The sequence below is a fragment of the Camelus ferus genome, chromosome 23, assembly GCF_009834535.1.
Source record: "Camelus ferus isolate YT-003-E chromosome 23, BCGSAC_Cfer_1.0, whole genome shotgun sequence".
NCBI classification, from domain to species: Eukaryota; Metazoa; Chordata; class Mammalia; order Artiodactyla; family Camelidae; genus Camelus; species Camelus ferus.
This window is the reverse complement of record NC_045718.1, coordinates 14,392,527-14,416,723: the sequence shown is the minus strand read 5'-3', so window position 1 is coordinate 14,416,723 and position 24,197 is coordinate 14,392,527. Positions and strand designations below refer to the sequence as shown.

Below are 24,197 nucleotides of genomic sequence, written 5' to 3'. Positions count from 1 at the left end.
AAGACAATCCAATTTTAAAATGGGCAAAAACCTGAACAGACAGGTCTTCAAAGAAGATACACAAATGGATAAGCACATGAAAAGATCCCCAACATTCTCAGTCATCAGAAAAATACAAATCAAAACCACAATGAGATGCCAGTTCACACCCACCAGGAGAGCTAATGACCAGTGTTGACAGGGATGCATAGAAATTGGGAGAATTACACACTTTGGATAAAAATGTTAAATGGTGCAGCCACTCTGGAAAACAGTATGGCAGTTCCTCAAAAGGTTACACAGTTACCATACGACCCACATGACAGCATTTCCACCCTTAAGTCTATTCCCCAAAGAAATGAAACATGTTTACACCAAAACTTGGACGGAAATGTTCCCAGCAGCATTATTAACAAGAGCCAAAAAGCAGAGGCAACCCAAAGGTCCATCAACTGATGGATGGATAAACAGTTTAGCCCCACAACCGAGTAATGTTCGACAATAAACAGAAATGGAAATACTGACAAGCACTATAACATGGATGAACCTTGAAGATGTTTTGTCAAATGAAAAAAGTTAATCATGAAGGACCACATAGCATGTGATTCCACTCATGTGAAACACCCAGAACAGGCACATCTGTAGAGACAGAAATCAGACTGTGGTTTCCAGGGGCTGAGGGTGATGGCCAAGGGATGCAGGCTTTCTTTTCAGGGTGATGGTAATGTTCTAAAATTGACTGTGGTGACAGCTGCACATCTCTGAATACACTAGGAGATACTAACTATGCATCCTAAATGGGTGACTTATATATGTGAATTTTTTTTTTTTTTTTTTGGTGGAGGGAAGTAATTAGGTTTTACTTATTTATTTTTAGAGATACAGGGGATTGAACCCAGGACCTTGTGTACGCTAAGCATGCACTCTACCACTTGAGTTATGCAATCCCCCCTATAATATGTGAATTATATCTCAACAAAGTTAAAAAAAAAATCCAAAGGCAGGATCTAGACAATCTTCTTAATTCTCTATTTTGGGTGTGCAGACATGGTCTGAACTTCTCCATGCTTTGACAACATACGTAAAATGAAGAGAAAATGAAGGCAATGCCTAACTTCAACTGGTTTTTATAATGACCTTTCTGCACAAGTTACTCTGAAATCCATGAAATAAATACACAGATTCTATACCCATTCACAAAAGTGAAGAAGAGACATGATAATTTTCTGGACCATGCCATGAAACATTATCCTCTGATTTTATCTAGCTTGCCTCACTGTGGTGAGAGATCACTAAAAAATACTGTTTAATAGGAAAAAAAGTTAACTTCTGTGAGTGAAAGATGTGTAATTTTCAACTTCTCTAAGAGTAAATATTATAAGAAAAAAATATATAAAGAAATGGCAGGATGAAAGTCAAAGTTTAAGAAACAAGTGCATTATAAAGATAATAAAAGTGTAATTATAATGAAGATACAAAAGGAAGCTGTCCCTGAAAAGCTAGTGTCCTGCAACACTCTGCGCTGCACAGTCACAGCTGACGTGCTAAATGTCATACATACTGGATTCGCAGTTTGATGTGATTTCCTCTCTGAATCCTTTGTCTCAGTTTCTACATTAGACTGATGATGTGCTGTCACCTCCAGGGAAGCTTCCAACATGGACACTTTCTTTCGGGTGTCAGCTCTTGCTTGAAGCTGTCTCATACAGGCCTAAAAAGATAACTCTGTTACTGATTTTTAAGTCACCTTATCATAAAGTTACATTAATAATATGTAACTCCAACATATGGACTTTGAGAACTATCCCCACAGACATCAATTCACCTTCTTTTCCTCATAGGCACACATTCCTGTTTACTGAATTTCATTAAAGACACAGAAGGCGTGACCCTCCTGCCTTACCGACAGTAAGTTAACTTAGACAATGGATGCAGCCCCACCAGCCATTCCCTGCCCCTCCCAGGAAATGGCCAAGCTTTACCCCCACTGAAGTCTCAAACAGAAACGAGTGTGTGGGTGGGATGAGTGGTGGTAAGTTCCACACTGTGGAACATTCTCCCTCTTTCTCATTAGAGGCTTAAGTTCAGAGTTCTTCACATATTCAATCTGGTGTTTAAATCCTTCCAATAGACTCCTATCTCACAATAAAAACAAGGTTATTCCAATGGCCTTTGGGGACCTGAGACAACCTGGCCTCCCCTGTCTCCTGGACTGCAGCTCCTACAGCTCCCCCAACCCCTCCCACTCACTCCCTTCCTGACACTCAGGACTCTGGCTGCTCCTCCTCAGTCTGAAAATGGGACCCCAATACCAAACTCATACATCACAGAGTGCTCCAGTTCCTCTGTACTGGACAAACTTAGATCCAAATGACAGTAACTGAGCCTTGAAATGAGAATTGTGAGCAAATTATTTGAAAAAATATTCAAAGTAAATTATAAATAGAACAGGGGAGACTAAGTCAAACACAGTTTTGCTAAAATTTACATTTGTCCCAAATTATGACTGAATGAAAAGCAGATGTCTTTAAGGAGTGGAGGTCATAACAATACATGATTTGAGATGGAAATATTTCTAAATTTAATTCCAATTGACATGAATAAAAATAAAATATCAATTAAAAATATATGAAAAGCTACTGAATGAAAAGTACTGCAAGATACAGCATTTACACATCAGTTCATCTGGGAAATCTGGATTTGACTGTCAAGGTAATCCACACAATTGAATCTTTTCTTTTTTTTTTTTTTACTTTCTTTGTTCACACAACTGAATCTTAATTTCAAAATACTCATTTTAGGTCTGAGCATTTCACTTATCTGCTTCATCATGATACTAAAATGTGGTGACAGAAAGATTAAAATCATTTGGGCACTATTTAGAGTAAATTACTAAGACCTGCCTGTATCTGTCAACAACTTACAGCTTAATCTCTTAAAATTTCAGGTGACACAGCATCTTTACTCAAAGTAAAGCACTTCTCAGGTCTAATTTTTGTTTGCTGGATACAAGATATGCTTTTAGGCTGCTTTACAGTGTATATATTTATAACCCACATATTTTTTTATATTCAGCTAGTTTCAACATTTAGCTTTCATCAGATACTACTTTGAATTTTCTTTGAGGAAGTCTGAAAATTGGTTCCCTTTCTGGGTACTTACTTCCATTTCTGCTCTGTCAGTTTCATACTGATACAGTCTTTTAAACATCTGCATTCATTGATTAATTCCTTGTTTCCTCCCTCCAGCATCAGAACTCGTCTGCTCATGGCTTCAAGTTTTCCCATGTGATCCAGAAACAGCTCTGGGATATTAAGTATTGTCTTTTCACTTCTGGCTTCATTTTGAGCAACTTCCAGTTGCTGTCGGAGCAACATGTTTTCACTTCGTAGTTCACATACTCTCTCCTCCAAGAATGCATGCTTTTCAATGTATTTGTTGACTTTCCCTTGTTTGCTTTGAGACAAGGGTTCAGTTTCCTTGTTTGAACACTGGGCTAGGTCTCTATGCACACATTCTAATACCAATGTCATTGGTCTAAGAGCATCTCTCCTGGGATGGAGCTCAATTTCTTGGCCACAGAATTGACTTTCAGCTTCAGGAAGTTGCTGAGGAAGCACCTCGCTGTTATCTTTTGGGTCAGACAGCTCAAAATCCATTGTGTCCTGTAAGTGAAACCCCTCATCTCTTACTCTTTGAACTGTACTCAATAAACTGATATATCATAATTTCCTTTGAAGTGAAAGACTAGTCTCTAAGTTTATACAACAAAAAGTTTGCAATAACTGGGTATCCAACTGGAAAAACTTAAGGTGGATACAAATCTCAAACTTTAAACAAGCAGAAATCTCAAAAATTTAATTAAAGACAGTGAATCCATGAAAGTAAAAAAGAAACCACAAAAGGATGTTTAAGAAGCTCAGAACTGGGAAGGCCTTTCTTTCTCTGAAATACAACAAGTCCAAAAGGCTTAAAATAAAAAATGAATAAATCTGACTACACTTAAAAATTATATCTGACATCTAACCTTTACAGCTACCCCCAAAGTAAGAGCCTTAGCTCTGTATATATTGGGACAGGTTAAATTTCCTAAAAGTTTTTTTCCTGAGAATATTCCATAAATATTCTCCCTTTCTAACATTTTTAGAGCGAGTTATAAGAATTACATCTACGGATAAGTGATAAATCTAAGCACTGTACTAAGCACATCTACAAACATCAGCTAACTCAGTTAGCTGTGACAATTATGGAATAAAGGGTTAAAAACACAAGCAAGCTGAAGGGTTTTCCCCAGGGCTTCTGAGTCTATGACTCTTAAACCAAACCAAAGCTAATTCTCTAGGATAAATAAACACAACAGAAGCCTTCTACTTCCCTGATGGTGAATACACTAAAGGTAAAGAAGGTCAAATTTACAGAGCTCTTCTTAGAAAATCAGGAGACTATTTGCTTCTGCAATAATTTTTATTTCTTCTTCATGGTGCCTATAACAGTAATGGATGTGAAATACCAGGGAAATACAGTGAACTGTTTTATTAAAAATAAAATACTGATCAACAAATTATCACTAAGTATAGATTATGGCACATCTATCACTATATTCAAAAGCTCCTTGTACTGAAATTGGATAACACATGGAGCAGAGCGTTACTTATCACACCTAGAATGACACCCAAACTACGGTTTCTAAACTGGCTATACTTTTTCCTCCTTACCACCATTAGTGGAAATGATAAGGTAACCTCTCCATTCGTCTATCAAGGAGTGAGATCACTGCCAGAAACTAGAATGCCTGCCGTTAGTAGCAGTTTTGAGATAATGGAAAGTTCATCAATTACTATGGAAAATATGAACAGCCTCTCCTTGGATGAGGCCACTGTGAATGTCACTATGTCACTGTTGCCGGCAAATGGATTTGAATTCAAAACATTGCTTTATCCAATGGACCAGAAATGAAACCCCCAGAAAATATATTTACATATATAGGCTTTTAAAACCCTCTATACTTTCTGTACCTATAGTATTGGTTTTTACACTATGTAAGTATACGAATTCATACACACACGTTTGAAAATGACTAAAGAAAATACCTCAGCATTCATGTTCTCATTAGCCTTTTCTGCCTCCTTTTGTTGGGAAAGATGATGGGCCAGGATTTCATTTTGTATTACTCTGGCATTCTGCTCTCGAGAAAGTTGTCTCTGAGCGTCATTTCGCTCTTTTAAAACCTGGAGACATATTTCATTATGTTTTGGGTTTTATACCATGAAAAAAGGTCAAAAAAAGCTTAGGAGGGGAATCTTTAAAAAAAAAAAATTTAAAAACTGTTAAAAAGAAGTAGCCTTTTTAAGCACAGGTATCTTTAATGCACATAAATAACTCAAATTTGAATATATATGACAGCTAAATTTATCACAGAGCAAATGTAGTTTCATGAAAGAAAATGTTTTTTAACACTATATAAATTGAGTTATAGTCATTTTACAATGCTGTGTCAAATTCCAGTGTAGGACACAATTTTTCAGTTGTACATGAACATATATATATTCATTGTGAATTTTTGTTGTTGTGAGCTACCACAAGATCTTGCAAATATTTCCCTGTGCTATACAGTATAGTCTTGTTTACCTATTCTGCATATGCCTGTCAATATCTACAAATTTTGAAATCCCAGTGAAAGAAAATTTCTTTATAAGGCATTTAACCAGTTCCATCACAGTCTCAAGGCATTTAGCCGGGACTTTAACTTCAAAAAGCCACAATTAACACATGGATTTGAATTAAGACTTGTTACTTTGTTGAATGGGCCAAAACTGTCAATCCTTATGTTAATGATTAAGCTCAACTTAACTTCCATTCCTTCATTCAGAAAAGACACAGCATCTATTAGATGCCAAAAACACCAAGAAATTAGTAAGTTAAGCTCTAAATGTCATAGTTCATATTTAGGATGAGATAACTTTTACTTGTTTTAAATGAAAATATAGATTAATTCAAAAAAGTATTAAAAATAATATTGATGAAACAGTGTTACAGATATGAAATTTTCACCTTAAGACTTACTTACCTGATTTGGTTTATTCCTTATGCTCTTCAGTTTGCATTCTAGTGCTCGGGCAGTGATTTCAAGTTGTTGGTTCATGGAAACTTGCTCATTGTATTGTTTCTCTTTTCTTTTTAAGTCATCCTTAGATTTTTCATATAATATATAAGCATTTTTCTTCTTCTTTGTTTCTTGTTCTAATGTCAATCTGCAGTGAAATATGCTTACCTTAAAATTTATTTTGTTAGAAAATAAAAGTTCATTTTATGATACGGTTCTTCACATGCTGATTTATTACCCTAATGGAGTTTCTATGGTCTCAATTTTTTTTTCATTTCTAAGTCTCACATTTTAAATTCCTCACTTCAATCTCTTCATAAAGATAGATCTATACACACACACACACACACATACACACACACACACACAATTTGAAAAGTAGCAATGAAAAGACATAATGCTACTGAGTTTCAGTCAAGAGTAACTCTGTCAATAGTGTAGGAAAGAAATTTTGCAATTATTCAGTAGGGTTTGAATTGAAAATTACCCTTTTTTCCCCACATAGTCATAAATTACTCCTTCATTGGGACAGAGAATTTAGTTACTAGTTAAAAGAGAAGTTTCTATTTAGAAACAAGTTTATAAGTTCATGAGAGATAAAATTTCAACTTCATGAGATATTACAGGGACTCCTAAGTGATCTCCAGTAGAAGGTAACATCTGTAGACATCTTTTCCAGAACACAGATCCGCTAATTAGCATAATCCAAGGCGAGGCTGGGGAGTCTACTAGCTGATGCCCTACACTTTATGTTTCTTCTTTTGCAACACTTTGAACTTACCTTGTTGAATATTACTTATTTAGTAAATCATTTTTAAGTCCCTTTTGGTACAAGGCAGGATCCATATTAACTAATTAAGAAATAAAGAGTAATCCTTGCTTTCAGCATAGACCTTTGAACTAATCTTATCTCTGCATGAGAGAGATGCTGAATAAACTAACCAGTAATCACTTTCCACTTATTTTTTAGTCCATCCATTCATATGTTAAGAATCAAACTGCATAAATTTTTTTTAAAGTTTCTGCCTTGAGAAAAATGCTCATTTCATAATTCTGCAAGTGGGAATGTAAAGTAATATAAACTTTCTGGAGGACAATTGAGAGATAAGGATCAAGGATTTTTTTTTAAAGAAATATAGAATGAGGAGATATATATATATATCGCTATGTTATTTCCAAGAGTCTCATATTCCACAATATTAATGAAATTTTCTCCCCTGTAAAATCCCAAAAAGTAAGTTAGCAATTGTAAGACTTCTCCTATATACCTACAGTATTAAAGTAAATATAAGGAGTTCAGATATTTCTTTTAAACCAAGAAATTCAGTACCTCATGCTGCAGAGCTTTCATTCCCATTCCACATTTTGAAGTTTTAACTGTGATTTTGTTTCTCTTGTTTTCAACAGCTCTGTTTGTAGCCAGTTCACCTTATTTTCCATTTTTTTAATTTTTCCTCTAAGTTCACCATCAGATTCTTTAAGTTCTATTGATCTGAGTGAATGAACTGGATCCTGAATTTTCAATAACCTATCACAATCTGCATTAGGAAGAAAACAAAAAAAGAAACAAAATATATGAATAACTTTTGTGTATAAAGGACTGTGCATTTTCACATGCATTCATTCATAGATTGAACAAATGGATATTGAGCATCTATAACGTGGAAGACATTTTTCTAAGCTCTGCAGATATTAAAAGACTGACAAAGTAGTATTATGAACATTATGCAAATAAATTTGACAATTCAGATGAAGTGGGTAAAATTCCTTGAAAGAGAGAAATTACAAAAGCTCAATTAGGAAAGAACAAATAAGCTAAAAAGCCCTGTATCTTAAAAACCAAAACAAAAGTCCTATTTAAAGACCTTACTACAAAGAAAATTCCAGTCCCAATGGTTACACTGGTGAATTGTACCAATTTTAGGAAAATTTAATACCAATTCTACACAAATTCTCCTCAAAAAATGAAGAGGAAGAAATATGTCCTCATTCTATAAAACTAACATTACCCTGAATCCAAAACCAGACAAATATATTACAAGAAAGAAAACTAATGTCATGAAGATGGAGGTAAAAATTCTAAACAAAACATTAGCAAATTAAATCCAACAATAAAGGATAATTCATCATGGCCAAGTGGGGTGTATCCGAAGAATGCAGGGCTGTTTTAACACGTAAAAATCAATGTTATTCATCATATTAACAAACTAAAAAAGAAACCATATGATCATGTCAGTGGATAATAAGAGGCACTTGCCAAACCTCAACATCTATTCCTGATAAAAACTTCCAGCAAACTAGGAACCAAGAGAACGTCTTCACTATGACAAAGATCCGTGCTAACCCTACAGCTGACACAATACACAGTGGTGAAAAATGGAATGCTTTTCCCAGAAGGTGAGGAGCCGAACAGGAATGGCTTCTCTTACTCCTATTCAGCACTGTACTGGAGCCAGTGCAATCAGGCAAAATAAAGAACCAAAAGGCATCTGGATGGGAAATGAAGAGGTAAAAGTGTCTGCTAACCAGCGGGGAATATGATTACATGGTGCGAGTCAGCTAACTCCAACCTGTGGGCTGGGTTGCTTGCTTTGGTAAATAAAGTTTTACTGAAATACAGCCATGTCCATTAACTTGTGTATTATCTATGCTTACTCTTGTTGCAACAGTGACAGAGCTGATTAGCTGTGACAGGGAATGTATTTATTGGCTGCAAGTCTTAAATGTGAACTATCTTTAGTAAGATAGTAGTTTAAAGAAGAAAAAGCTTGACCACCTTTGGTTACGTAGAAAATCTGAGAGAATCCATAAGAACGCTACTTGAACTAATAAATGAGTTCAGTCAGGTTGGAGGGCACAGAGTCAGCATACAGAAATCAGCTGTATTTCTATCATCAGAAACTAAAATTTAAAATACATTATTTTAAAACAAACAAATAAATAAAAATACACTACTTAACAACCACACTGAAAAATGAGAAATACAGGTAAACATAAAAGATGGAAAGACCCAGACACTAAAAACTCTTAAAATATTACTGGGAAAATCAAGGAAAACATATAAATGGAGAAATAAACTTTGTTCGGGGTTAAAAATTCCATATTGTTAAGAAGTCAATTCTCCCCAAGTTAATCTACAGATTCAACATAATCTACATCTAATTTCCAGGACACTAGCTGACTTTTTTTCTTTTACATTGACAAGATGATTTTAAAATTCATGTGGAAAGAAGGGTAATAAAAGGAAACAAGATGAAGCCAGAGGACTGTGGCCTTTAACCATGGAGCTACGAGAAGCAGGAGCTGGATTCTATTAGGCAAGGAGGTAACAAAGACCTGAATTTTAAAAACTATCTAGTAACCACGGTTGCGGCGTAGACCAAGGTTCCAGGAGGCGGACAGCATAGAAGAAAGTCCTGAGGTGATTTCAGTGTTCTAGGAGGGAAGTAGTGATAACCTGACCTTGGGTGAAGGCGTAGGAGCAGCAGAGTCAACAGAAAGCACAGGGAGAGGGAACGGTCACAGCCCCTGGCTGGCAGTGCACAACACATCTGATTCTGCTTAACACAAAGCAGGTTTCTGAGACGCAGCGGACTGTAATGTATCCGTGCTCCCTGGGGCAGTACTAGGTGTGCACAGGTTACCACGAGATACTTAAAAAGGCTTTGTAGTCATACGGGGGTCCTACCTTTACTCTCCTGGCCAAGTCGTTCAATTAGCCTCAGGGTGTTCTTACAGTTAGGGTAAAGCGAATCGCAATCCTCTGAAGCGTTTCTGGTGCCAGAGTTAAGTCATCGAGGCCATCCACAGAATTCATCTGCTCTTTGACCTACAAATAAATAATGCTATTTCACAGTGTCTCCAACATAGTTATAAAATATGCTCAGTGTACATAGGTGATAAACATCCATCATTTTATGAGAGCAAAAACAGACACTTCTCGAAAGAACTGATTTTTGTCAAAAGGCTAACTTTATGAATAGTGTTTCTAAATTATTTTTAAGTAAATGTCTCTACAACAAAGGAGGATTTTCTGTTTTTCCACTCTATTTTTTATAAATTTTTTTTACTACAGGAAAATATTTTTATAATTAATATTTTACTATACCTTATTCTTTTTAGTAGACATTTTCTTTGAAGACCTGAAAAGAGAAAAAAAGCAATTCATTTAAGCCAAATACTAAATATTGAAAATACAAGAAATAACTAAATCTATTATTTTTTATATAAAATCTTTGCATTGATAATTAATTTTCAATAAAAGGGATTAAACAAAAAATGGAAACAGTAACATTAAAGGACAAAGAAAGCATATCAATTATATTATTAACAAAATATTAAATTTAAATCAAGCAGACAAGCAAAGGAAAAGGAAAAACAACATTACTTGTATTATTTGATAGGAAAAAGTATACCAGGATTTTCTTGTTGTCTTTTTTCAATAAAAACTGGCTTTTATGGAAATAAAACCTATTTGGAAAGTATTACTTAAGTCCTTATATGAAAGAAACCCTTTTCTAATAACCATGATATTAGCTTTTTTGAGGACTTAGTATGCAACCGCTATGCATTATTATCAGCACTTTACATGTCTTAAAGACATTTTAATCCTCACAACAATCCTGGGAGGTAGGTAATACATTAGGTACTTTACCCAGGAGGAAAATGAGGCACAGAAAGGCTAAGTCATTTGTCGAAGCCCCTTTGTCTACCCAGAATTCCAACCCAGGCAATCTGGCTTCAATACTTGCATTTCACAATATGCTAAGAAAGTAATATTTATTTTTAAGTATTTTTAACTAATGTAGTAAGTGAATCTCTATTGTTATTCTATGTCTAGGTATAATTATAAATAATAATTTCTGGGGCATATGTCCAGAAGGAACCCTACTTCAAAATGACACCTGCACCCCAATGTTCATAGCAGCACTATTTACAATAGCCAAGACATGGAAACAGCCTAAATGCCCATCAACAGATGACTGGATAAAGAAGAGGTGGTATATTTATACAATGGAATACTATTCAGCCATAAAAATGACAACATGACACCATTTGCAGCAACATGGATGCTCCTGGAGAATGTCATTCTAAGTGAAGTAAGCCAGAAAGAGAAAGAAAAAGACCATATGAGATCACTCATATGTGGAATCTAAAAACAAAAACAAAACATAAATACAAAACAGAAACAGACTTATAGACATAGAATACAAACTTGTGGTTGCCAAGGGGGTGGAGGGTGGGAAGGGACAGACTGGGATTTCAAAATGTGGAATAGATAAACAAGATTATACTGTATAGCACAGGGAAATACATATAAGATCTTATGGTAGCTCACAGCAAAAAAAATGTGACAATGAATGTATGTATGTTCATGTATAACTGAAAAATTGTGCTCTACACGGGAATTTGACACAACATTGCAAAACGACTATGACTCAATAAAGAAATGTTAATAATAATAATTTCTGAATCTTGACACCAATTTTTTAAAAATAAAAAGACTTTAGACCTAGGCAATACTGGAAATCTACTTTTAATAAAGATTTGCTTTTGCTAAAGACATTAATCAGCAGGCATTCATTATCCATTCAGCTGTTTGTTCATGCATTTGACAGGTCCTTATGGAGCATGATGGCTTTTTTAATTTAGAACTTAGTAATCCAAGAGTAATCATCTGTGATAGATTATTAATAGTTTATTATTATATTATATATAAACAAAATCTTACCCTTCTTCCTAGAATCTAAACAAATATTAAGTTAATATAATCTGATATTTTACAATAGCATACAAAACCATAGCCACTCATGATGATTCTGTCAAGGACACTATAGAATCTAGAATCATCAAGGAATGATTAAGCCCTATTCAGTATGGCCTAAGTGTTTGTATAGTTTTTATGAATATACAATTTTTAAAAATCTATGGACAATTTTGTAACTTTGAAGTCATTATCTGCATATTCAATTGTGTAAGAATATTACGCTTCAGAACTAATGAAAAAGCCCTTACAACAAAACCATACACGAATAGAAGTTTACTACAATATTTTAAAGATAACACAGTATAATCAATACACTTTCTAATATCAGAAATGCAAACAAGATTAAATTGAAAAACATGTCTTCTATGCAATCACATCCAACAGCATACAGACATGCTCTACAAATTACCATCTCATCACTAAAAAAAGAAAGGGAACCCCCATGAGCTCCACGTTCCCCTTCAGTTATCACCCAGTCCTCTCCTGCCTTCCCAGGGAAATGTCCTCTAAGGGGCTGTTCACACTGACTCACTACAGCCCGGCTTCCATGGGGACGTATTACTGAAACTACTTCCAGTCAAAGGCACTTGTCCTCATCTTAGCCTTTCGGCAGTGTTCCTCCGACACAGTTGAGAATTCTCTTGCCTTGGCCTTTGCACCATATGCTGCTGTTCTATTTCCAGAGAAGGTAATCACTGCTAATACATCTTCACCTAGAAATAAAGAATTTGTAGATTTTACCTGCCACCACCTTGATCTCCTTCACTTAAAATGCTGTTCTCATTCATGTGTAGGAGACCACCAGCCAGTGAGGCAGTCTTTGCAAATACATGTGAACTCACAGATGCTTTTAATGTCCGTTTTCCACTTTCATTCTTCTTTACTTCTGTAATATACGAGCCAGGACAGCTACTGTAAAACAATCCATAAAAAAGCCAATTTTTAAAAAATAATTCTACTGATATATTAAAAAAAATTTTTTTTTTAAAACTCCAACTCTTACCCATCTTCAATCATTTATTAATTCACAAAATGGTTATTAAGTGCCAACCATATGCAAGGAAACACAAATTCTTGCTTCAAAGACAGATATACAATTATGATACAATGTGATACGCAAGAGCTGACATGTGGAAAGTAAAGTGAGCATGAGGAAGGCTTTACAGAAGAGGGGAAATGAACAGGAGGTCATGAGCAAAAGAGACAGGAGGAAATTATTCTACTTAAGAGATTAGAATGTAAGCACAAAGATTAGGCATATGGCATTTAGGTGTGTCCTAGGAACCTGGAAGGAAGAGTACAAAATATATGGAAGCAAGTAGAGAGATGAGCCTGGGAAGAAATTCTGAACAATATCTAGGAAAATAATAACCTACTGCTGAATACTGATCTAGGCTTACCTATCAGAATCTCCTTTTTGCAGAGCAGGAAACTGCTGGTCATCAGTTTTTCCCCTCTTCCTCTGCTGAGTTAATCCTTTATGATAACTGCCATCATGCATGGTTTCTGATCCTTTCAGTTCACTTTTGTTCCTGTTCTCTTCTACTTCAACCTTTAGTGAAAGTTTGATACAAAGGGTAATTATTACTTTATTCATTAGAAACACTTTGTTTTCATTCATTTTATCATTTGACTCAGACTTTGCCCTGATTTCAATTGATTAAAGTATTTTTGTGCTTATTTTAATTTTTATCATTTCAAGTCATTGAAATTTTTGTAAATTCTGCTTCTTTCTGTTTGAGGAAAAGAAACAATTTCCAAAATTTCAAAAAGGACTTTCTGAATGTTGTGCTCTTACATCCACTCTTCCCCATGTGAATGTCAGAGACAGAGAAATAGAAAGACAAAGGCATAAAATTTGTCCTCTTCTGTCTTTACCACCTAGATTTTGTATTAAACAACCAGATTTAGAAGATGTCACACCTTGGTGCTTCAGTAAAAGAAAGGAAACATTCTTTTTTCTGTGCTAAAGCTATCCTTTCCCCACTACTTTTTATAATTCTTGTTTCATTTGGATCCTGGTGTATCAAAAAAGTGGTGTTTAATAAAATATATAAAAGGAGCAGAGTGAAACTGATGAGTTGCCAGTAAGTGTGGAATTCTGCAAAAGGAATAATGCTCCCCAATTTCACATTCAATAACCATGACCATTTTATAGCTAGACGGCATAGGAGTAATGAGTGATCTACTTTAGCCCCACTGTTTACTGATAATGGGAACACAACCAAGAAAGGTTAAGTGATTTGTCCAAATTCCCTAAAGCAGTATTCCCCAGCATTTTATGGTGTCAAAAGAGATGATACAGTTCTGTAACACTGAATCTAATAAGCTACCAAATAAATTCATCAAATTGATCAGGTAAGTTAAAAGTGTGACTTTGGCAAAGTTGGGGGCAGGGCTCATCTCCTTTTTCTATTAAAGGAGAACACCTTCAGATTTCTATCTTTAACACTCTTTGCACCTCACACAAAAGAACACACACATTTTAAAAATCTATTACTAGAACTAAAAAGTATCATTCAGTGCATCTCAAAACTCAAGTTTTCTCCTTTGGAGATAAATACTAAATTTCTTTTGCTGAGAGTTCATACTACCTATATGATACAATCATACATGTCAAAACTTACTACATTTTATTAAATAATATAATGTAGGTGTCTGACTCAACAGAAACACCGAAAGTGGTGATTCAAGAATATGTGGGAGCACATGTATTTGTTCTTAAGAATATCTCAAAGTGGCCATGATGGAATTCTAAGTGTTCAATGATCAGTAAAACAGGTAAGTCCGCACTCACTAAAGCACAATACACGGATCAGTTTAGTGAGAGTGTGTGCTTATATCCCTTCTCTCAGTCACTGCTTCCTTCCCATTCTATGGAAGTGCAACTTACATTTAAGCCAATAGATTAAAACAAAAACAAAAAAACAAAAAAAACCCTTGAGCTTATTATATTTCCTAAGCCGTTTCACTTGCGTTTATTCTGGCTCAGAAGGTCACGTGGCACACAGCTGAATTACTTTCCCACTTCATAGGAAAGACTGACACAGAGACTTAGGTTGATTAAGGAACAAAACCCAGGAAAGTACTTCCCTGAGTTCCTGTTATTTAGATGGCAGAAATAGTCTGTTTCTACACGATTACATATTTAGATGACCCCGTTTTATACATAGGCTATTTTCATAAGTGGAAAATCAGATCAAATATGGATCAGAATGGAAGAGATTATTGATAAAGAGAAAAAAAAAAACAGAGTAGCAGCAAAGGAACCTCTACCTCTTTTTGAAGCTGAATTTTCTTTTTCCAAAGCCAGGAATTCTACTTGTAACATGCCTACCTCATTAAACCTTTGCAGATCTTGGTGTAACTCTTTCAGATATACTTTGGATGTTCTGTTACCATTTGATGGAGAAGAACTCACATTTCCTAATTCAGGGTCCATGATTTTACAGTTACTAACACTGCAGTTATCTGCAAGCAATGGCTTCTGGAGCTGGTCTTGCATTGGTTTGGTTTTCTTGTAAGTATTTGAAACAGCAGATATATCGTGACTTTTTATTTGAATCATGTGTTTCATCTCACTGGAGCGGACAAGCCACAAACCAAAAGGCTTTTTGGATCACTTACCTGAGGTGCATGTCCAATGTCTGATTTCCAGTATTTTGGTTCCTTTTTTGTATTCTTTTTGTATCAAATTCTTGGTCTTCACTCACTGTAAATGGAACTTGGTTCCTTACTTCATTTTCTCTATTATAAAAACTCTCCTCATTTTTGTTAAAAACGTGTTCAGTGTCTGGTTTATCACTTTCATCTAACTTATTTTCATCTAAATAAAGTTTTGAACCATACTCTGTTGACTTAGACTTGGAATAAGATGGAAAAACATTTTCAAGACTGGGCTCTTTGTGTTCAGAGAATGCCTGGGATCCTACAGAGACAGAGGCTCCAGGTGCATCTTTTTCCTCACAATCAAATATATTATCTGTCACATTGGAAGGTAGTTCCTTTAAGTCACCATGTAGTTCCGAGTTGTCATGTAGTGACTCCACCTTACGATGAAAAGTAATTTTGCATTTTTCATGGATTTTACTTATTTTCTGATATGACTTCTTTGTGATAAATTTGAAATTATTTTTCCAGTCTAATTTGCCTTGTTTGACCCACATGTCCTCATGCTTCTCCAGACAAGAATGTTTTGAAGATACAGGTACATCCTTTCTGTCATGTTCCTTATTCACTTCTGGTTCTCTAGGCGTTTTTTGCAGATGCACAAGTGAAAGATTAATCTGCTTGATTTGATCTTCAGATTTCTTTTCTTTCACAGTACATGCTTGTAAAACACATTTATCCTTAAGTAAAGTATGGATAAAGAAAAATTAGAAAATAATTAAAATTTAACAAACTTCTTAATCTATGTTTGGCTACTCACAAACTAAGAAGTGAAACATAACTTGCCTTAGCCTTGAAATAGAAAAACAGGAACTCAGAAAACTAACTTTGTCACTGTTTGAACTAAACAATTCATACATGTCAAATCTACCAAGAATTAGAGGAGATTAGATTTTTAACATTACAAAGATTTCCTCACTAAAAAGTATTTCACCTCACATACCTTAAATAGTGAGCCCCTCCAGTGCATGTAAAGATTTTTTTTAAAGGACTAATAACTGGAGAATAAGCAAACTAAATTATTAGGAGCCAAAATCAATTAACATCAATCAGAAAGAGGAACAAATTCCTGAAATTTAATGCAAACGATATACTATGATAGTGATCTATCTCAGTATGTATTCTCTGCATCCAAGTTATACTATACTCTAACATTCACTAGTGAGATTGAATAAAAGAATTTTTAATAATACTTACTGATTTCCTACCCTGAAATGAAATAAGTTAGAAAGTTTTTGTTTGTTCCCTAACAGCAAAGGTCCAATCCTGGAAGGTTTGATTCTCTTACTAGGCAGTTGGGTTGACTCTATGACCCCTATTCTCTCCCTGATTGTAGATTCTGAAATCGATTACATAGAGATCACAAGACAGAAGAAATCTTTCATCTTGGCATTAATGACTTGCAATTTGAAACTGCAAATTTTGGACCACTGGGAATGACTGTTCCTTACATGAAACTAACTCGGTGGCCATCACTGCTATATTATTTACAATTTCAACTGCTTAATCACATGATTTAATATTTGATATCACCTTCTTTATCATGTGAGGAAGCTATAAAAATGGAAGAAGTAAACAATATTCAGGAAGGTTTTTTGCCTTAATCCCAAGGATAAAGTTTAACTATAAATTATTATAGATCCTAACAATACTTTAAGTTTTGTAACTAGGTAAAATGCCATTAAAAACTAAATATTAAATAATTATTTATTGACTCTAAAAGTCTAGTTTGAAAGGCAATTTATTTTGAACTGTTTTATTAAAGCACAGAAAAAAACATTAAACCAGAAATTTAAATTTACATTTTTACATACCTGTGAGTGGTTATTTTCACTTCCATCAAGTCTTTCTTGCTCTTCCTCAGATGTCCTTTCTAAGTCTAGGTCTGCTGAAAAATGAATATGCTTAGTTAAAATTCACTACTTAGAACAGCTAGATAAAAGGCATCATCTTTATAAAAACATAAAACACATTTCATCAATTGACAGTTTAAATTAAGCTTAATCTTTAGCTGGATATTTACTTCTTTAAGAAATACTTCTAATTATCTAAAACTTCAACAAACTATTTGGGAAATACTAGATGTTACCAGATTAAAGGCATACAAACATCTCAAAGTTTCATTCACAAATTGATTCACCAGACATGAACAAAACAGAGAAATAAAACAAAATTTAAAAATACAGTAGAAATATACAAAGTCACAATAGACTCTATTCTCTACCTCCTAACAGTACCTTTTTAACAACATACCAAGCTTCAAGAGCAATATTATTCATGGTTTCCAAAACTACTGTTATTTTTTATGCTTTTATATTTCCTTAATCTGAAATGTTTCCCTCTATTGTTCTGACAAATTGCTTTTCATCTTTGAAGACTCAGCTGCTCTGTGAAGTCCTCCTTGATTGCAGCTGTCTTTCCATGGAGACACAGGGATCTCTTTCCTTGGAGCTACCTTGGTACTTCACAGATTTTTCTAGTGTATCTTCATCAGCTGAACAGTAAACTATTTCTTTACATGTCTATCCTCTTTGCTCCTCTGCTGTAGAGGACAAACTCTTAAAAGTATCTTTGTATAAACTATTTATTAGAAAAACTGAGTTTAGAGCTTGTAGTCACTACTATATATAGGAGATAACTTAGAATCTTTTGTAAATATGACATTAATTCTACAGGTAAGGAAAGAAAAGATAAAACTATAGGAGCAGAAAAAATATTGTATGACTTATTACTACAACTCTGATTATATCACTGATTAAGGCACTAAATTAATTGGTATATAAAGTAGAACACATATTAGATGTGGTTAATCAACAGACTGGGTATCCTTGAAGAATTAGAATTGATATTCCATATATTATTTTTAAGTGATAAAGCACTCCTTAAAAACCAATATCCTTTTCAACCTATCAATCCATTAAAAATAATAAGACAAGCTGATATACTATGTGGACACAGTTAAGAAGGAGGTCCTGTGTAGCAAATTCCCAATGACTGCCACTACCGCTGGGAAAGGCAGTTCTAAAATACAGAAAGGCAGAGAATATATTAGAAATAATTTGATATTTAGTTGCAGAGATGCTTTTTCAGTTACACTGAATATAGCTGTAACAAATATTTATAAATTCAGAGCTAGATAAAAATAAAGCTAAGAAACCATATTTTCAGAACGGAATCTTTGGATGTCCACCTAGGTTTCCCAACTAGAAATCACTCTCCTACCCACTCTCAGGAGTGTGCTAAATACTAGTCTGAACGAACTTACTTTCTCCTAATTCTCTTTGCTATTTAATATGCTGCTTTGGTCAGAGGATGAATGTAAATGTCATGCTAAAAGGTCTTGTCTGGTTGCAGGTTGCATAAAAGGAGTAAACACAAAGGAGATCATGCCACAAAATGATTTCTGCAAAGTCAGAGTATGGTGAAGCCACACACAGGTAGGGACTATGGCTAGTTCTCTATGCTGTTTTATTACCTTCTTTGCTGCTTCTGTTCTCTGGCAGCTGTGATTCACACAGGTCATGGAGCGCTGCATTTTCTGACAGAAACACGGCTCCAATATTCATCTGGTCTTTATCTACTGGGGCCGTCTGCCTCAGTTCTGTGGGTGCTGACTGGTTTGTGGTCACTGATTGCGATACCAACGGACATTTATCAACTTTCAAATGCTCGGCTCTTCGACCAGCCTCATTATTGAGGCTCAAACTAGTAGAATCCCAGTCTGAAGAATATGAAAACAAAGTTTCCACTTATTAGAATGTGAATAACAACACAAACTTGACTAACTTGTATGAATTCTCTTTCCAGAGCAGCAGCCCCATGTCCGCAGTCCCACATCCTCCTCTCCCCCAAAACACACTGCTCCTTCCCAGCTGGTTGTACTTTACATGTCATTGCTGTTCACACAGGAAACCACTGCCTCTCTTTTTTCTACTTTTAATTTTCTAGTATTACTTATTTGGATTCACTCATCACTCTCTATAAAAGTCAATATTCCATAAGAGCTTTATGAATAATTGTATTTCTTCAACATACGAATTTTTTCATTAACAAAATGTATGTCTAACCAGCCATTTACTGGACATTTAAATATGCATGACAGTATTGTGTCCTAGAGACATGGGTTTTAAGAAAACTTTTACTGAATGGTACTACTTAAATTACAATGAGACAGTCTTTTCCTCAATGTACCAATATCTTCAGAATTCTTACCTTAAGCCTTGGATAAACATTGTAAATTTATATAAGAAAGGATAGCCTTGAGTGACTAATTTTTTCCATATAAAAATAGGGTAAATCTAGGTACAAACTAGACCCAAAGAGTACAGTGCCACAAGACAGGAAACATATAACAAAAATGTTATCATTTTTTTTAAAAGAATTGTCAGATTCAAAATTTTAAGACAAGTTAAAGAAAAAAAGGCAAGAAATGTATAAGTGAACTTTAAAGCCCACTTCATCACAAGGGCCCCTTTATTATTTCACATCCATGAATCCTGTTTAAAACAGCAGTTCTCAAGTGTCATCTGAGAAGCCCTGAAGCCCCAAGTTCCCTCCATCTAGGGAGCCCAGGAGGTCAAAACTATTTTCACAATAATACTGAATGCTATTTTCATTCTCATTCTCCGTTAAGTGTGCAGTGGAGGTTTCCAGATACACGACATGTGATAACATCATAGCTCTAATGGCTAATGGAATGTTTGTGTGTGCTTGTTTTTTAAATCTTTCAGTTTTATTTTCTAATATACTAAACACCAGTAGATACAACCCACTTAAAAGTTCTTCTGAATTCTCAATAATTTTTAATAGTATAAAAAATATCCTAAACCCAAAAACTTTTAGGATTATTGTTTTAAAAGATTGTGTCTACCAAATATTAAGGTAGGACTAATTACTTCCATCATTTTTAGTAATCAAAGACACCACACTCACACACACACAGCTAATCAAAACATCCAGTTGGCATAAGACCTTTGGGCTAGGGAAATAGCTCAATGGTAAAGCACATGCTTAGCATGCACAAGGTTCTGGGTTCAATCCCTAGGACCTCCATTAATAAATAAATACAGAAACCAATAAATATCATCAATGTGATAGCACTAGATGAAATAATTAAAGTGAAATGTGACTGACATGTTAGCAAGTGAAGCTTTACCCTACATAAAGGTCAGAATTCAATTAAGCATTTTAAAACTCTCAAAAAATCTTAGAACCTAATAATCTCTCAGGATCCCTGAGAAGTACAGGGACTCCAGGCTGAGCACTTTAGTGTCACCCAACATCAATAGAAACATCCGAGTCAAAGCTGACATTTTAAAGATATATTTCTTATGCTTATATATATTTTTCAAACATGGATACCAATAATAACATCTGCTTTATTTATGTCATCTTTCAATTAAATTTGAAGAAATAAAAGGAATTACGAATAAGACTGTACTTCTTTTCAGAGTTAAATTTGTATTCCAAAATTTACCTGATTTGAATATTTGTAAATTCTTCATTTCTCCTGTTTTATTAGGAACAGAATCTTTCACTCCAACTGCAGGCTGAATGGTTTTTGAAACAAACCGATTAATAATGTACATTTGATACAATCTGTAGTAATAATTCAAGGGGGGAGGGTCTAGCTCAGTGGCAGAGTGCCTGCTTAGCAGTGCATGAGGTCCTAGGCTAAATTCCCAGCACCCTCATTAAAAAAAAAAATTCAAGATAAAAGTATAAAAGTTTTTACCTTCAAGTGAGGATATTTTTCAGTGGAATCTAAAAGCCAAAAGGGACACATAATCAATTACATGTAAATATGAAAGCCAACTATCCATTCAGAGTTAGTACTGAGCACAATCCTCAGGCTTGCTTTGGAAATGAACACGTTAGGTTTTGGTGTTTTGTTTTTCAGGGGCAGTTAGGACAGAAACAAGACAGAAATATGAGTCCATTATAGATACTGATTAAAGAACAGGAATATAGGTTTAACAAAACATGCAGTTAAGATCTCAAAAGTACGATTATGTTTCAAATGACTTTATAAAATAGAAACGTGCACATGTACCAGTGTGAACATGCTGCCTGAGGAGGAGAAACGCGATCTCCAATCAGAGGAACAAGTCACGGCTCCAAGAAGACAAATGTGAAAGCCGACAGTAAAATGCAGCAGCACATCTTTCACGCGACTGACACCGTTAGACTACAAGTACTTATCATGATCTTCAATTTGTCCTGCAACTTAGGAAGTCCACAGTTGTGATGGCAGTTCACTTGAATGTGCAATTCACTTCTCATCAGAGAAAGTGTTATGAATTGATCAGCTTGGATACACACTTGTAGAATAATAGTTCATAAAAATATTTTTTCCCATACCCACATGGGCTATTGGTATGCCTACATTTCTTGGATCCTCTAGCCATCAAAGTTTCTTGATCCACTCATGCAAGAAAGAATGTATACTGAGTTTTCAATACTGAAATCTGGTGATCAAAAAAAAAATTTAATTGCCACAGAATTAGATATTAAAAGTCTTTTATATTTCAAAACCTGTGCTGTATTCACTGAAAATAACAACTTCAGCATTTATGGAATGAACCGTATTAATTTGTTTCCAAAATTAGTTTGGTTTGGTGAATCAGGCTAATGTTTAAAAGGACTTTTGTGAAACAACTATCTTATAAAAAAATTAGGTATCCTTAAAAAAAAAAAAGCACAGCCAATGCTTCATATTCAAATTAATCCTCACGGCAGGATACCCCCCTCTCCAAGTGCACCCCTACCCGCAGCTGAACCCCCTCACCCCTCACCCCCAGGTGGTGTAGGGAAGTCCGGTCTCCGGTCACTATAGGACTGCCCCTAGAGAGGGATCCAGTACAGCTAGTGTCAGACACTACAGGGCTCCGCTAGCCTGGCTGGAGGCGGTTCCAATTCCGGGAGCCCTGATCCTGGCGCTCTGTGCCCTGTCTAAGCCGGCGGGTCAGGGTGGTCCCTGGTTGCCCATCACTAGCCTGTGGGCCTTGGGTGGTTGATGGCCCAGATGGTGATCGGGACCCCTAGGGTGGAGGCACTGGGTGCACGGACATGCAGCAGCGGCAGGGGGTGGGGGGAGCGACTGAGCCCAGGGGATAGACAGCAGGCTGTGGGCTGTGTGCCTGGCCTGGGCTCAGCCCAGGTGGGTTCAGGGACCGTGTTCATTCACCCTGGGACAGAAGGAAGAGGGACAGGAGATTTAAAAGTGTCCATGTTAGGAGCCCACAGCTTGAGAGCCAAGTAGGCAGCTGTGCTGGCCTGGCCACCTTGGAACCCACCAAGACACTGGTCCCTTGCATCCCGAGAGACTGTTGACTGGCCAATGAGACCTCCCCTGCCCCCCGAATAAAGTTTACAGGCAATTGATGGGACTTTGACAGGTCATTTTAATCACCTATAATTGTTACTTTGTGGGAGAGCAGGTCCGTGGGAGAGCAGGTCCAAGTTACAGTGAACCTGGCAGGGTTCCTGCCCAAACCCCACCCTGGGGCAGAGGAGGACCCACCCAGACACATCCTCTTATCTCTCACCAAAATGCACTGTAGTAGAAAGGAACACACCAGACTCCATATTAGATCTGTTCCTTTTCCTTTAACCCTGTGCCCTGTTTTCCAGGCTCAGTCTTGCCAGCTCTGCACCTTTTGTACAATGTTGCCTTTAGCCTGAAATAGACAGGAGAGCCTATTCTTGGGGCTCTGACCTTTAAGGATGTTAGCACTTCTGCACTCCTATAAACATAACAAGCTGTAGAATAGAAAACAACATTTGTTTTGTTGGGGGTTTTACAGGGGCACCGTGACCTGACCCACGTGGACAGTGGCAAAGGATTCCCAGATAATCTATTCTGAAGTCAGTCAGTGCATCGTGGTGGGTTCTTGGTTGTTTACTGTTAGGCTGCATGACTCAACGTTATATATGTATCCAATATTACATATAAAGAATGCCACCCAGTTTGGCTGCCACCCCCACACCGCCAGAGACAGGAAAGCAGAAGAGCCCTAAAAGCAACCCAAAGCCCCTCCCCTGCCTAAACTACTTTGCCCTCCCCTCCTTCCTCCCCCCAAGCCCTGAACAGCAGGCCTCGACCCAGCACAAGAGCAGGGGAAGCAGCACCAAGAACTAACCTGGTTAGTCAGAGGTCAGTGGGAGACAGCTCATGACCACCCCCACCTCACTGTGCCAACTTAGAGAGGTCCAGCCTTACCACATGACTCCACCTGGGCCTCAGGTGCCCAGACCAGTGGTGGACACTAGCCCAAGCTGGATCAGATTCTCTCCCCCAGGAGTCAGAATGCTCTGAAGACACATACCTCTGGGAAGCCAGGGTCAGCTCTCTTCTGCCAAGTGCATGGGGATGTGGTAAAAGTGAAAAGAGGGAAAAAATAAAAGAACAGCTGTGCAGAGATGCAGGATGCAAGATTTTGTAAATGTAAAGAGGGAGGGGAGTAGCTGCCTTGGTCGTTTTTAGTTCCTGGTTACGTCCATACCTGAAACTGTAACTGCTCTTCCTGTCCCTGCAACATCATGAGAAACATCCCTGGATCTTAATAACAAACCTCCCAATTTCTTCAGCCTATTTTCTACAAGCCGTGCCTCAAACGCTTTAGCACCCTTCCCCACCTTTCCCTCAAGCTAGCTCCACGTCATTCTCCAGGTCCCAGC

At 36.2% G+C, this 24,197-nt stretch overlaps 1 protein-coding gene and 2 long non-coding RNA genes across 34 annotated transcripts in view; 2 read left to right on the top strand and 1 right to left on the bottom strand.

Moving 5' to 3' along the window:
• The window catches only part of LOC116659297, a 72,332-nt gene that overhangs the window by 27,267 nt on the left and 20,868 nt on the right, over nucleotides 1–24,197 (top strand). The window lies entirely within an intron of this gene.
• Nucleotides 1–24,197, bottom strand: part of LOC106730998 (coiled-coil domain-containing protein 144B-like) — a 41,424-nt gene that overhangs the window by 14,650 nt on the left and 2,577 nt on the right. Inside the window, exons 1-15 of one of the 31 annotated variants that reach the window (XM_032466700.1) lie at nucleotides 21,883–22,019; nucleotides 21,253–21,281; nucleotides 20,995–21,067; nucleotides 18,994–19,248; nucleotides 17,333–17,406; nucleotides 15,477–16,198; nucleotides 13,250–13,401; nucleotides 12,591–12,758; nucleotides 10,191–10,224; nucleotides 9,771–9,911; nucleotides 7,413–7,620; nucleotides 6,047–6,230; nucleotides 5,070–5,207; nucleotides 3,142–3,644; nucleotides 1,541–1,690 (exon numbers count right to left, since the gene is read on the bottom strand). In XM_032466700.1, the coding sequence (XP_032322591.1) occupies nucleotides 13,392–13,401; nucleotides 15,477–16,198; nucleotides 17,333–17,406; nucleotides 18,994–19,248; nucleotides 20,995–21,067; nucleotides 21,253–21,281; nucleotides 21,883–21,925 (1,206 nt within the window). In that variant the 5' untranslated portion in view covers nucleotides 21,926–22,019 and the 3' untranslated portion in view covers nucleotides 1,541–1,690; nucleotides 3,142–3,644; nucleotides 5,070–5,207; ... (4 more) ...; nucleotides 12,591–12,758; nucleotides 13,250–13,391. Of the gene's footprint in view, nucleotides 1–1,540; nucleotides 1,691–3,141; nucleotides 3,645–5,069; nucleotides 5,208–6,046; nucleotides 6,251–7,412; nucleotides 7,621–9,770; nucleotides 9,912–10,190; nucleotides 10,225–11,605; nucleotides 12,563–12,590; nucleotides 12,762–12,852; nucleotides 12,857–12,900; nucleotides 12,912–13,249; nucleotides 13,402–15,476; nucleotides 16,199–17,332; nucleotides 17,407–18,993; nucleotides 19,249–20,994; nucleotides 21,068–21,252; nucleotides 21,282–21,570; nucleotides 21,586–21,878; nucleotides 22,139–24,197 lie in introns of those variants that run through there. The other 30 variants (XR_004314565.1, XR_004314568.1, XR_004314569.1 and 27 more) reach the window with 30 other exon arrangements.
• LOC116659295 lies at nucleotides 1,541–22,345 on the top strand. The gene is made up of 3 exons (XR_004314614.1): nucleotides 1,541–1,655; nucleotides 4,620–4,625; nucleotides 22,319–22,345. It is a non-coding gene; the product is annotated as an uncharacterized LOC116659295 (long non-coding RNA).